Below are 13,308 nucleotides of genomic sequence, written 5' to 3'. Positions count from 1 at the left end.
CCCTCCCAGCCCCTGGCCAATCAGTCAGAGAGATGCACTCTGCTGCGGTGGGTGGGCTGGGGGGTCGGGGTGGGGGTTGGAAGGGGGCAGTGGGGAGCCCAGTTAAAACCACAAACATACACAGGAGAGCGGGGCTAGTTCTCCCAGCTACCAGGGCTCCCAGCTCGAGCCCTCCTATGGGGAATACAACCTCCAAGCTCAGCCCAACCATTAACCGGCCTTGCAAGTAACAAACCACAAAACCAGCTAAAGCTTTTTCCAAAGGCAGCTTTTTTTCCCCAGGCTCCAAAGCTGGCCAAGAAGGTGATCTCAATTCAAACCCACATTCCTTTGAGGTGTTCGAGAAATAGGCAGCTTTGCAGACCAGTGACTGGAACATTTGGTTTGCAGACAGGGATCTGGGCAAGGGCGCTGTGTCAACTCTACTGGGGAGTTCAGAGGAAGGCTCTAGAGTCGGGGCTGTATCGGGCAGCGTTCAGGTGTCCCACCCCCAGCCTCAAGGAAGGTGAGGGGCTTGGGACCTCACTGGCATCCTTCTGGCTCAGAGTCTACACAAGGAAGGCTCAAAGAACACTAGAGAGAAGCCGGGGAGGAACACTGTTGCACCCCAGGTGCCCGGGGCACAACAGCTGTTTCAGCTTTTATGTAAAACACTGTACAACCCCATTTCCCGCCATCTTCATCAAAGGCTTCAAAACTCTCACAAGGCTTTTGCACCCCGTACAGCGAGTACAGGTGGGATCCCACTGTAACTGCCTCTTTGAAACCCATGTTGTTACCACAGGACTGTGGTAAACAAACAGAGCACATGCTGGAAATCACATTTCCAAACTAGAGAGAATGGATTCCAAGCAGAGTTCACTGCCACGACATAGCATTGAGGAAACAAATCTCAAAAGAGAAAAAACAAACTGAAATGGTCCTGAGAGTGTGTAGGACTCAGGGTACAAGGCTATTAACCCATTAACCACAGCATTTTTGGCAACAGTGAAAAACAGAAGACACCCCAATGGCCATCAACAGGGTTTAATTTGGAATTCTTTACATAGTGAAATACAATGTTAATGAGAATGAGGTTGAGCTGTAAGTAACTGACATGGGTCAAGCAGAACAGGCATATTAAAAAAAAAAAGCCCCACCTACTCACATCACATTTCCATTTCTCTATAACCTGTTTCTACCTCCTCTGAATCGGAGAACTTGAGAGTTGAACATCACCTTGGGACATCAATGGAAGTATCCATCAACCTGGGGGCTCCCCAGGACAGGAACCATTTCTCCCCCATTCTCTCCTCATATACGCAGGTCTTGATCCATAATCCATGGAAGAAGCTTTGTTATAAATTCCTCTGCTCTTGATGATGCCTACAAAGAACTTCAGGTAGCACCTCAAGATTGATCTTTTATCTCATCAATGGTTCTCTCTGCCCTGTGGCTATGCCATGCCCCCATACCATGCCCTCACCACTCACTGTTCAATCTACTCAAGGCCTCTGAAAAGTTAGTCCACTCCATACTTCTTTCCCTCCAAGAAGGAACCCACCCCAAAACCTCCTGAGAAATACAAAGCTTGACTTTAAGCCCCTATCACCCCAAGAAGCATACATCCTGGTCCACCCCACTCTGTCAAATTCCCACCAGGAAAGCCACACCCAACCCCATCCAGCCCCCACCCCACCCCACCTCTCACACTTGCCCTCACCCAGATCTTGTTGGCACCTAGATTTCTACCACTCTTAATATCTGAAACCCCAAAACACAGTCCCCTAAACATCATTCCTTGTTCTTCTACACAGCACACATATCTACTTCCATTAAACCTGCTAAGGATTCCAAACCCATGACCAGGTGCTTTCTCCAGGCTGGCGAGCCCCTGCTGCATTACTCAGTAAGGAGCGCACTGGCTGTCACTCCAATGCCATGCTCACCAATATGCCCTCTAACCTGTCCTTCTGCATAACCCACTCACCCTGTCAATCCACACCCAGCCCTGGATGAAAATGGCCCTCTTGGCTCCTCTACTTCTCCTTCTAGGCTGCCAACTGGTGCTGGACCCACGGCCACGCAGCTGGCACCATGATAACATTTCGCTTCAGCTGAGCCCTTATTGAAGTCCCACAGCCTTTTTCTTATCTTTAGTTACTATGTCCCTATGGGCACCTCACCCCCAATAGTGGCCCCTATGCCACTGTGACGGCACATCTTTACCACCCCTGTTATATTCCCTTATCATACCCGTGCTGATCCCCTTATCCTAGAACCCACCCTAACTCAGTAAAATTGAAAACTCCTCCCACTGGCTTCCAGTCATCATCAGACTGCTCCATCCTTACCATATACCTGCCATTTTCAATCCATCCCCTCTCAAACAATAATAAAAATAACAGCAGCCACAACTTACCAAACACTTACTTATATACCACCCCAGTGTCTTGTACCATACGTCTATTACCTCATTTAACCTTCTTTATAGCCCCATACAGTAGTCGTAAGCGGGCCCAATGATAAATATGTCAACCAAGGCTTGGGGCCAAACATCTCCACCAGTGAGTGGCAAACCCAGTTAGAATCCACATTTGTGTGACTCTAGTACCTGTGCTTTAATCACCTTGTTACCTTGCTTTATCAGTCTCCCTCTCTCATATATAAATCTACTTTACCCAAGCTACAAAAATACTCAAATCATCACCAACCTTTTTGTTAAAAAGGAAGGGAATCTTCTCAATTCTCTTCCTCAAGTTACCACCTTATCTTTCCTTCTATTCTCTTTCTTGTCAAGGTTCTTGAAAGAGTGGCCTCTGCTCCTCACCATTTCCCTCCATCACCCTGCAACCTAGAACTGGTTATCTGGCCTCTGCCTCTACCACCCTCTGGAAAGAGCTCCCAGGGGTATCAGTGGCAGCCTGCTGTGAGTCCCTCAGCTTGCCCCCCATCCTAATGCTGACTCCTCTGAGCCCTTCTAAGGCGCTAACCTGGGTGGGCTTCCAAGAAGCTACATTTTCTTTTTTACCTCTTTTTAGAAAAAAACTATTTGCAATTTATTCATAAACAAAGAGTTAACATCCCTGATATACACAGACTTTCCCTCACCAACTTCCCTTCATCAGTTTGTACAGGAAAAGCAGAATAAATGCTTGTCTCTACCAATTTTCAAAAGAATGAGTTGATTTCCAAGTGTGATGAATAAAGGTTTATTTTTTTTTAAGTATCATAATAAATTTGTGGATGTAAACTTATTTAATGTGTTTCAATCGACTGTAATTGTTCCTATTGGTGGTTGGATTGTCCCACCTTTGGCTAGTAGGAGCCTCTTCAAGTTGGCTTCTGTGCGTAGTTGACATGACTCCAGTAGCCTTTGACAGCTTCCTTGATTTCTGGGAATTTTGCTAGATATTGTCAAATTCTTAACCATAGGGGTTATACTGTCTCACCTTCCCACCAGCCTTTCAACAGAGTATGATGTCAAACTTTAGTTTTTTACCAGTCTCATTAGTGAGAGATGGTACCTCAGTGTAGTTTAAAATTTTTTTTTTATTTTTATGTATTTTTTTAAAATGAAATACAGTTATTTGATTTCCTTATTCTCCTCTCAACTCTCTGATTTTCCCTAGTCTTCCTTCCTGGGAGCACTTACTTTGCTTTTGCTTTCAAGTCTTAGTGACCTCTCACGGTTCCACCCTCCTCCCTGCCTTCTACATGGTACCTGACTCCAAACCTTTCATTTCTAGCTCTCCTGGCCCCTCAGTTACAGTTCTACATTCCTAACTTCTAATAAGTTCTTTCTAGACTTATCCACTTACCTACCTGGAACCACCAAACCCAACATGAATAAAACTAAACTTATCTTCACCGCCACCCACACAGCCACACCCCACTCCAAACATTTGTAGCTTCTATCTGAACAAATATGTCTATTCAGGTGCATAAGTGAGAAACATCAAAGTCACACTCAAGGATTCCCTGTTCCCCAGGTCATCGCTGCATCCTATCCATCCTGCCTCTAGGACCTCCATAAACTAGCAGCCCTCACCTGTCCCCCAGCCACTACCCTCAGTGGCTCTCTTTAGGGCATGATAATTCCCCACTATCTTTGCCTCTAAGTGATTGCCATCAGGTGATTAGATGTTTTTTCTGTTTGTTTTTTTGTTTTTTTTAACTTGTACCTACCAAAATTTCTACAACGAGCCAAAAATAGCCAAAAGTTCTTTTGGTACCACCAGTTATCTGCTTGATGTGCAAATTCTTTCTCCAAAAGAAAATTACTGACTCTGAATGAAGGTTGACTCGTCGGCACAGCCTCCCACCTTTACAGGCTCCCGCCCCAACTTTTTGTCCCATCTTCTACTACCAAACACCCTTGACTGACCTGCATTCAGGCCACACCACGTTGCCTGACACTCCCCAGAATCACTGTGCACTGCTCCCTCCACACAGGCCCATATTTCTGCCTGAAGAACTCCGCCTTCTTTGCCCCATTTTACAAGCCTTTATTCTTCAAGGCTCAGTCCAAATGCCCTGCCCTCTCTATAGGAAAAAGCAGAGGTTAAAAGCCTGGGCTTCTAGGGCTTCCCTGGTGGCGCAGTGGTTGAGAGTCCGCCTGCCGATGCAGGGGACACGGGTTCGTGCCCCGGTCCGGGAAGATCCCACATGCCGCGGAGCGGCTGGGCCCGTGAGCCATGGCTGCTGAGCCTACACGTCCGGAGCCTGTGCTCTGCAACGGGAGAGGCCACAACAGTGAGAGGCCCGTGTACCGCAAAAAAAAAAAAAAAAAAAAAAAAGCCTGGGCTTCTAACAGAGACAGGGTTCAAATCCCAGCTCTACCATTACTAGCAATGTGACGTGGGAGCAAATTCCTTTTGAAGCCTCAGTTTCCCCATCTACAAAACAGGATATAAGAGAATTCAAACTCACTTTGAGGCTTAAGAATAAAGTATATAAAATATAAATGTATTAAACTCCACAATCAAAAGACATAGAGTGGCTGAATGGATAAAACAAGATCCAACTATATGCTGTCCACAAGAGACTCACTTTTGACATAAGGACACAAACAGGCTGAAAGTGAAGGCACAGAAAAAGATATTCCATGCAAATGGTAACCAAAGGAGAGGAGGAGTGACTATACTTATATCAAACAAAATAGACTTTAAGCCAAAAAAAGACTTCAAAGTCACTAGAGACAAAGGTTATTATATAACAGTAAAAGGGTCAATTGAACCAGAAGATATAACAGTTATAAATATATGCACTCAACATCGGACCACCTAAGTATATAAAGCAAACATCCACAAATTTGGGCTTCCCTAGTGGCGCAGTGGTTGAGAGTCCGCCTGCCGATGCAGGGGATGCGGGTTCGTGCCCCGGTCTGGGAGGATCCCACATGCCGCACAGCGGCTGGGCCCGTGAGCCATGGCCGCTGAGTCTGCACGTCTGGAGCCTGTGCTCCGCAACGGGAGAGGCCACAACAGTGAGAGGCCCGCATACCACAGGAAAAAAAAAAAAATATCCACAAATCTGAATGGAGAAATAGACAGCAATGCAATAATAAGAGACTTCAGTACCCCACTTTCAATAATGGATAGAACAACCAGAAAGAAAATCAGTAAGGAAACAGCAGACTTGAACACTATAAACCAAAGAGAACCAACAGACATATACAGAACATCCAGCCACCAGTAGCAGAATACACATTCTTCTCAAGCACACATGGAACATTCTCCAGGGTCACAAGGTAGGTCACAAAACAAAGTCTCAACAAACTTAAGAAGGATGAAATCACCCCAAGTATCTTTTCCAACCACAATGGAATGAAACTAGATATCAATAACAGCAAGAAAATGGGAAAATTCAAATATATGAAAATTAGAAACATGTTTCTGAACAAATATTGGGTCAAAGAAATCAAAAAGGGAAATTAGAACATATCTTGAGACAAATGAAAATGGAACAAACCAAAATTTATGAAATGCAACAAAAGGAATACTAAGAAGGAATTTTATAGTGATAAGTGCTTACATTCTTTCTACAAAAGAGGATCTCAAATAAACAGCCTAACTTTACACTAGAAAAAGAAGAAACCACATTCAAAGTTAGCAGAAGATCAGAGTAGATATAAATAAAATAGAAAAACGATAGGAAAAAAATCAACAAAACAGCTGATTTTTTGAAAAGATAAACAAAATTGACAAACCTTTAGCTAGACTAAGAGAAGACTCAAATAAGTAAAATCAGAAATGAAAGGAAACATTACAACTGATGCCACAGAAATTGAAAAAGATCACAAGGGACTATTATGCCAACAAATTGGACAACCTAGAAGAAATGAATAAACCTAATACCTATCAAGTCTGAATCAAGAACAGAGAGCTTGAACAGACCAATTACATGTAAGGAGACTAAATCAGTAATCAAAAAATTCCCAACAAAGAAAAGCCCAGGACCAGATGGCTTCAGCAGATGAATCCACTGGTGAATTCTGCCAAACATTTAAAGAAGAATTAACATCAATCCTTCAACTTCTAAAAAATCAAACACGAAAAACTTCCAAACTCATTTTGCAAGACCAGCATCACCAAAGCCAGACAAAGACAATGCAAGAAAAGAAAACTATAGGCCAACATCTCTGATGAACATGGATGCAAAAAACCTCAACAAATATTAGCAAACTGAATTCAACAGCACATTAAAAGGATCATACAACATGATGGACTGGCACTTATCCCTGGGATGCAAGAATGGTTCAACAAATGCAAATCAATCAATGTGATACACCACGTTAACAGAATGAAGGATAAGAATTACATCATTGTCTCAATAGTTGCAGAAAAAGCATTTGACAAAATTTAACATTCTTTCATGATAAAAACTCTCAACAGGGGCTTCCCTGGTGGCGCAGTGGAGGGTCCGCCGCTTGCCAATGCAGGGGACACGGGTTCGTGCCCCAGTCCGGGAGGATCCCACATGCCGCGGAGCGGCTGGGCCCGTGAGCCATGGCTGCTGGGCCTGCGTGTCTGGAGCCTGTGCTCCGCAACGGGAGAGGCCACAGCAGTGAGAGGCCTGCATACCGCAAAAAAAAAAAAAAAAACTCTCAACAAATTAAGCATGGAAGAAACTTACCTCAACACAATAAAGACCATATATGAAAAGCCCAAAGCTAACATCATCTTTAATGGTGAAAAACTGAAAGTTTTTCCTGTAAGATTTAGAACAAAGCAAGGATGCCCACTCTTGCCACTCCTATTCAACACAGTATTAGAAGTCCTAGCCAGAGTAATTAGCCAAGAAAAAGAAAGAAAAGGCATCCAAACTGGAAAGGAAAAAGTAAAATTATCTGTTTGCAGATGACATGATCTTATATGTAGAAACCCTAAAGAATGGATCAAAAAAAAAATTATTAGAACTAATAAATGAATTCAATAAAGTTGCAGGATACAAAGTCAACATACAAAAATCAGTTGCATTTCTACACACTAACAACAAACTACCTGCAAAGAAAATCAAGGAAACAATTCTATTTACAATAGCATTAAAAAAAACCTAAACACTTAGGAATAAACTTCACCAAGGAAGCTAAAGACTTATACACTAAAAACTATAAGACACTGATGAAAGACATTTTAAAAGACTTTTTAAATGGAAAGACAGTCCATGTTCATGGGTTGGAAGAATTACTGTTAAAATATCCATACTTTCCAAAGCAATCTGCAGATTCAATGCAATCCCTATCAAAATCCCAATGTTCTTTTTAATAAAAATAGAAAAAACAATCCTAAAATTTACAAGGAACCAAAAAGGACTCCAAATAGCGAAAGCAATTTTGAGTAAGAAGAATAAAGCTGGAGGCATCACAGGTCCTGATTTCAAAATATGTTACAAAACTACAGAAATCAAAACAGCATGTCACTGGCATAAAAACAGACATATAGACCAACAGAAAAGAACAGAGAGCCCAGAAATAAACCTACGCATATCTGGTCACCTGATCTTCAACTAGGATGCCAAGAACACACAATAGGGAAAGGATATTCCCAGGGAAAACTGGATACCTACATGCAAAAGAATGAAACTGGACTCATCTTACACCACATACAAAGATGGACTCAAAATGGACTAAAGACAAACATAAGACTTGAAACTGTAAAACTAGAAGAAAACATAGTGGGGAAGATTTTTAGCTTTGGCAATGATTTCTTGAATACCAAAACACAGGCAAAAGAAACAACAAAGTGAAAAGGCAACCTATGTAATAAGAGAAAATGTCTGAAATTCATATATATGATTAATACCCAAATATAAGACACTCATACAATTTAGTAGCAAAATAAACAAACCACCCAATTTTAAAAATGGGCAAAAGACCTGAATAGACATTTCTCCCAAAAAGACATATAAATAGCCAACAGGAACATGGAAGGGTACTCAACAATCACTAATCACCAGGGAACTACAAATCAAAAGCATACTGAGATATCACCTCACCCCATTGGGATGGCTATTATCAAAAAATAAATAAATAAATAAATAACAGGTGTTGGTGAGAAAAGGGAATCCTTGTATACTGTTAGTGGGAATATAGGTCAGTGTAGCCACTATGGAAAACAGTATGGCGATTCCTTGAGAAATTAAAAATAGAACTAACCATTTGATCCAGCAATCCCACTTCTGGATGTATATCTAAAGGAATTGAAATCAGGATCTCAAAGAAATATACACACATTTCCATATTCCTTTCAGCATCATTCACAATAGCCAAGGCATGAAAGCAACCTACATGTCCATTGACAAACAAATGGATAAAGAAAATGTGATATTTGCAGGCAATGGAATATTATTCACCCTTAAAAAAGGAAATGCTGTCCTTTGTGACAACATGGGTGAACCTGGAGGACATTATGCTAAATGAAATAAACCAGACAAAGAAGAACAAATACTACATGATCCCATTTATATGAGGAACCTAAATAAGTCCTAGAGACCTACTGTACACTGTAATGCCTGTATTCTATACTTTAAAATTTGCTAGAAGGGTAGATCTTATGTTAAGTGTTCTTATCACAAAACAATTAAAATTTTTAAAATGTAAAATAATAAAGAGGGTGAAAAGAAACTTTTGGAGGTGATAGATGTGTTTATGGCACTGATCATGTTGATGTTTCAGAGGTGTATACATATCTCCAAACTCATCAAGTTGTACACATTAAATAAATACAGCTTTTTGTATGTCAATCACACCTCAATAAAGTGGTTTTTAAAAAATAAATTAAAATAAAGTATATAAATTATCATAGTGCACACAGAGTAAGCACTTAATAAATGGCAGAGGTTATTCATTATTATTCATTCCTCCCACATCTTCCAGACAAATTTGCTACTCTTTACTCTTAGCTCCCCCAACCCACTGCACATCATCTATATCACTTTACACATTATAGCAGAATTATGCGTTTGTATATTTGTTTCCTTCACCAGACGATGAGCTCTTCTGAGGGAGGAACTGCGATGCATTGGTGGCCCCCAAATCGAAGCCCTCAGGATAGTGTCACATACACTGGAGCTGTCTGCTTAAGTGTTAACTGAAAAAATGAATGAATCAATCAGTCAATCTAGTTATGGTGAGGCAGGTAATAAAATATCCTATCTCAGCCAATAATTATAAATTAATTGTTAAGACTTTTCCAAGATTGTTGTCTAAAATGTAAATAACCCTGGGAAGAAGTAAATTGTTATGAGTTATTCTTATCTTAGGGAGGCAAGAAAAAAATAAGAAATCTGAAGCAAATGCAAAGGATACGCCATTCCTCTGATACGTTTGATCTTTCCTGGATCTGTGAGCTGAATGGGCTTCAGGACCTTCCTTACAGGACATGAGAAAAACACTTCGCCTCCTCCTCCAGGGAGCATTCCCCGTCGCACAATCTGCACCAAGTGAGAAAGAAGAGGTGAGGGTTCAGTAGAGTGGATGACACCCAACCTGGCTGGTTTACACCAAGAATGAAAACCACCATTAGAAAGCAGCAAGCTCTTTCATACACAACTTGTCAATCCCTTCAAGACGAACAGCACCTGATGTTAGGTCCACGGGGGCATGTGCTAAGCAAGGAGACCGTGTGGTATGTCGGAAAGAGCAGTGGACACAGAGCCTGCATGGCCCAGTCAAAGCCAGACAGGTCACTTCACCACCAGAACCTGTTTGTTCAACCTTAAAATGAGGGACTGGCCTAGTTCATCAGCTTATCCCACTTCTTAACCATCAGGAATCCTTTTCTCCTTCTCTGGAATTAACTGTTCTATCAAAACTCTACATTATTAAATAAAAATGAAGTCATTTTCCTTGTTTAAAAACATCATTTTAAAAAACAGAGATGCTAAACAGCTTAAGATATCCAGCATTATCACATTGGATTGATGTAATTCCCTTAAATAGCAAACAAACAGATGCTTAAATTACTTCGACTAAGTTTTGAAAGTAACGTACTAAAAATTCTCAGGGACATTCACGTTGGGAGGCTCCGGACACAAACTAAGATAAATGATCTAGATCAGAGAGGCAGCATGGTCAGAATCCTGGCTCTACTACTTATTAGCTGAGTTGTTATGAGCCAAGGAGTTAATACATGTAGAATGCTTACAACATCGCCTACCACGAAGTAAGTGCAGTATAACTGCTGTCTACTCCTGTCATTACTAAAGGGTCCCTTTCAGCTCAAAGTCTGCAATGTTTGGTTCATGAATCCTGTGGGTCTTCTAATAAATGGCGACTGCAAATGTGCCACACACACGTGAGGCATATAGCTCTTCCAACGAGTTGGTAAGAAAATCTTTCACACTGATATACATCACTAACAATTGTACATTCTTACCTTTAACTCAAACGATTCACCATCAATCCCAAACTGTTTCAATAGAGGGAGCGCTGTTGCCTTAAGAACATCAACCTGTAGAATTATTTCAGAAAAAAAAAAAAAAGCTTAGTTAAGCCTTGAGAGATGGAAAGAAGCAAGAGCCCGTGAAGCAGGTGAAGGCTTAGCCTCCAGGTAGATGAAGCAGTCTAGTAAAGGGAAAAGAGGCTGGCTTACAGCTGAGGGTGTGGGCCGGCTCTGCTCCCGAGTATAGACTGTGACTTTATAAGCCACTGGCTCCTGTGGGCCTCTTTTCCACATTTACAATATCATACACCTACCTTATGAGTCATCATGAGCATCACGTGCATCAGGCAAAAAGCACCAAGAAACTGCTGAGCTCATACAGAAAACAGAGACCTGTGCTCAGTCTTAATAGGTATAAACACTATGCAAGAAAATCACCTGTTTTAGTATTCTTTTTCCAACATGACTGTTTAATGTTTAGAGCTGGTGGCACTCGAGACTAAAGCAAACCAAATGAACTATTCAACCTAAGAGTCCTACCTAAGAATCCTGCTGACACCTACTGCAAAGGCATTTAAGGGTGGTGATTCTACAAGGCAGTGAGGGCCTCGGGGGAAGGACAGCCTCAAACTGCATGCATGAAGCAACACAAACCCCAAAGTGCAATGACAGCATCCACAGCTGATGACAAGACAGTGCCAAGTGTAACTGTTATCTCCTCCTCAATCAAAACTCCTTCCTTGTTCATTTGTGGATTGCTCATAGAGGATAAAGTGACATTCAAATCAATGGCAACTTGCGAAAGAACAGCAATCCCTTGCTTGTTCCCAATGGAACAAGAGATGTTTCTCGGCCCTGCGGGGGCCGACTCTATAGCAGGAGGCGCTGAGGGCACAAGCGGCACACGCAGAGGCTGCAGGGAAAAGCCCTGATCCTGGCCCAGGCTCTGTCTCCAGTTAGCTGTGTGGCCTCAAATAAGAAAATCTCAACTGTCTGAATTTCCTTGTCTCTAAGGTAAGGAGCTCAGCCTGCCTGTCTCCGAGTTGCTATACCAACTCTAACGTGCTAAGGGTCAAGAGAACGATACTCCAGCAAGGCTCTACCGCAGAGAATGTGCCCCAGCTGAATATTCTCATATCAGAAAATTAACCAGAGGTAGCAATGACCTATGAAGCCTAGGAACATGTTCAGCATGGATCAGGTGGGGCAGAAGTAGTTACTGGGAGAATTCATTAAAGATGAGCTGAGCTCAATTCAATTAAATATTAAAGCTACACACACCCACAAACTTAAAATATGCACTTGGGACTGCTAGAACCAAGATGAATCAGTCTAGGCTAGTGTTAAGGGCAGTTGGGGAGAAGGTCAAGCCAGATTCTGGAAAACGTGAGGGCTGCAAGAATGCAGAGCACTCTTGCCCACATGACTCCTGGAACTAGGCAGCCTCCAGCTCTCTTGGGGAAGAGAAGCGCAAGAGAACAGAATATCCCTTCAGGTCATCCCACTTACACCCGGAGTCATATAGGATAAGGTCAAATTGACTCTGAGGGTCAGCCAGGAGCCCAAGTGTAACTCCAGATGTGGTCCTGTCTCCTAAGTCACTCTCCATCTGACGTGGAAGGTAGGCAACTCGGTTCGGTGTGACAATGGCTGGAAAAGCAGTTGTGGGCTGAAGCCCCATTCTGCCTCTTAACCAGCTCTGAGACCTGGACATTACCTCCCCAAGGCCTTGGCTTCCTGCTGTATAAAGAGGGGCTGGACTGGACAAGTTCCACAGCCTCCCCTGGCTCCCCACACTGGTTCTTGCAGGGCAAGGGTGGTCTGTAGGTTTTGCTTAATGGAAACTGAGCTGTGACTCTGTGCTCAGAGAGGAAAGGCAGAAGTCTGACTCAAGTAGAACCTCAGGGCAAAGGTGTCACCCTTAACAGTCCAGTCAGTCAATCGACAGGTAAAAAATATGATCAGACTGCACCAAACAGAAAAAGGGAAGCAACCTGCTCTTCAGTTCCCTTGTCTGAAACAGTGATAGAACACCCACCTCACCTCACAAATCAAATAAATATGGATACAGATGTAAGTACACCTAGAACAGTGCCCAGCACACAGTAGACTTCTTTACCCTTTCAGGACAGTACTGAAAAAGAATGGACTCTACACACACCCATTGGCCAGCTGTTGGCACCAGTAAATATCTACTGGGGGCTCTAATATCAAATCACAGAGATTCAAAGGAGACCTCCTAAAAGTTTTCTTCTCAAAATTTCTCCCCATTTCCTATCTTTTTGCCTCCAAGGAAAAATGTTCCTACCCCATCGCTGCCGCTTTCAACTCTCATCCTTGTTGGATGTCTGCAGAGCTACCCTTATTAAATCCCCCTACCCTTTTTTTTTTTTTTGCGGTACGCGGGCCTCTCACTGTTGCGGCCTCTCCTGTTGCGGAGCAC

General features: G+C 42.5%; 1 protein-coding gene across 1 annotated transcript in view; it reads right to left on the bottom strand.

Annotated features, from left to right (window-relative positions):
- The window catches only part of RCL1 (RNA terminal phosphate cyclase like 1), a 59,438-nt gene that overhangs the window by 23,886 nt on the left and 22,244 nt on the right, over positions 1-13,308 (bottom strand). The window contains exons 4-5 of the mRNA XM_007452925.1: positions 10,860-10,934; positions 9,791-9,915 (exon numbers count right to left, since the gene is read on the bottom strand). Of these exons, the coding sequence (XP_007452987.1) occupies positions 9,791-9,915; positions 10,860-10,934 (200 nt within the window). The remainder of the gene's footprint in view (positions 1-9,790; positions 9,916-10,859; positions 10,935-13,308) is intronic.

Source organism: Lipotes vexillifer, unplaced genomic scaffold, assembly GCF_000442215.2.
Source record: "Lipotes vexillifer unplaced genomic scaffold, Lipotes_vexillifer_v1.1 scaffold1486, whole genome shotgun sequence".
Lineage (NCBI taxonomy): Eukaryota > Metazoa > Chordata > Mammalia > Artiodactyla > Lipotidae > Lipotes > Lipotes vexillifer.
This window is presented reverse-complemented; position numbering and strand designations above follow the sequence as displayed.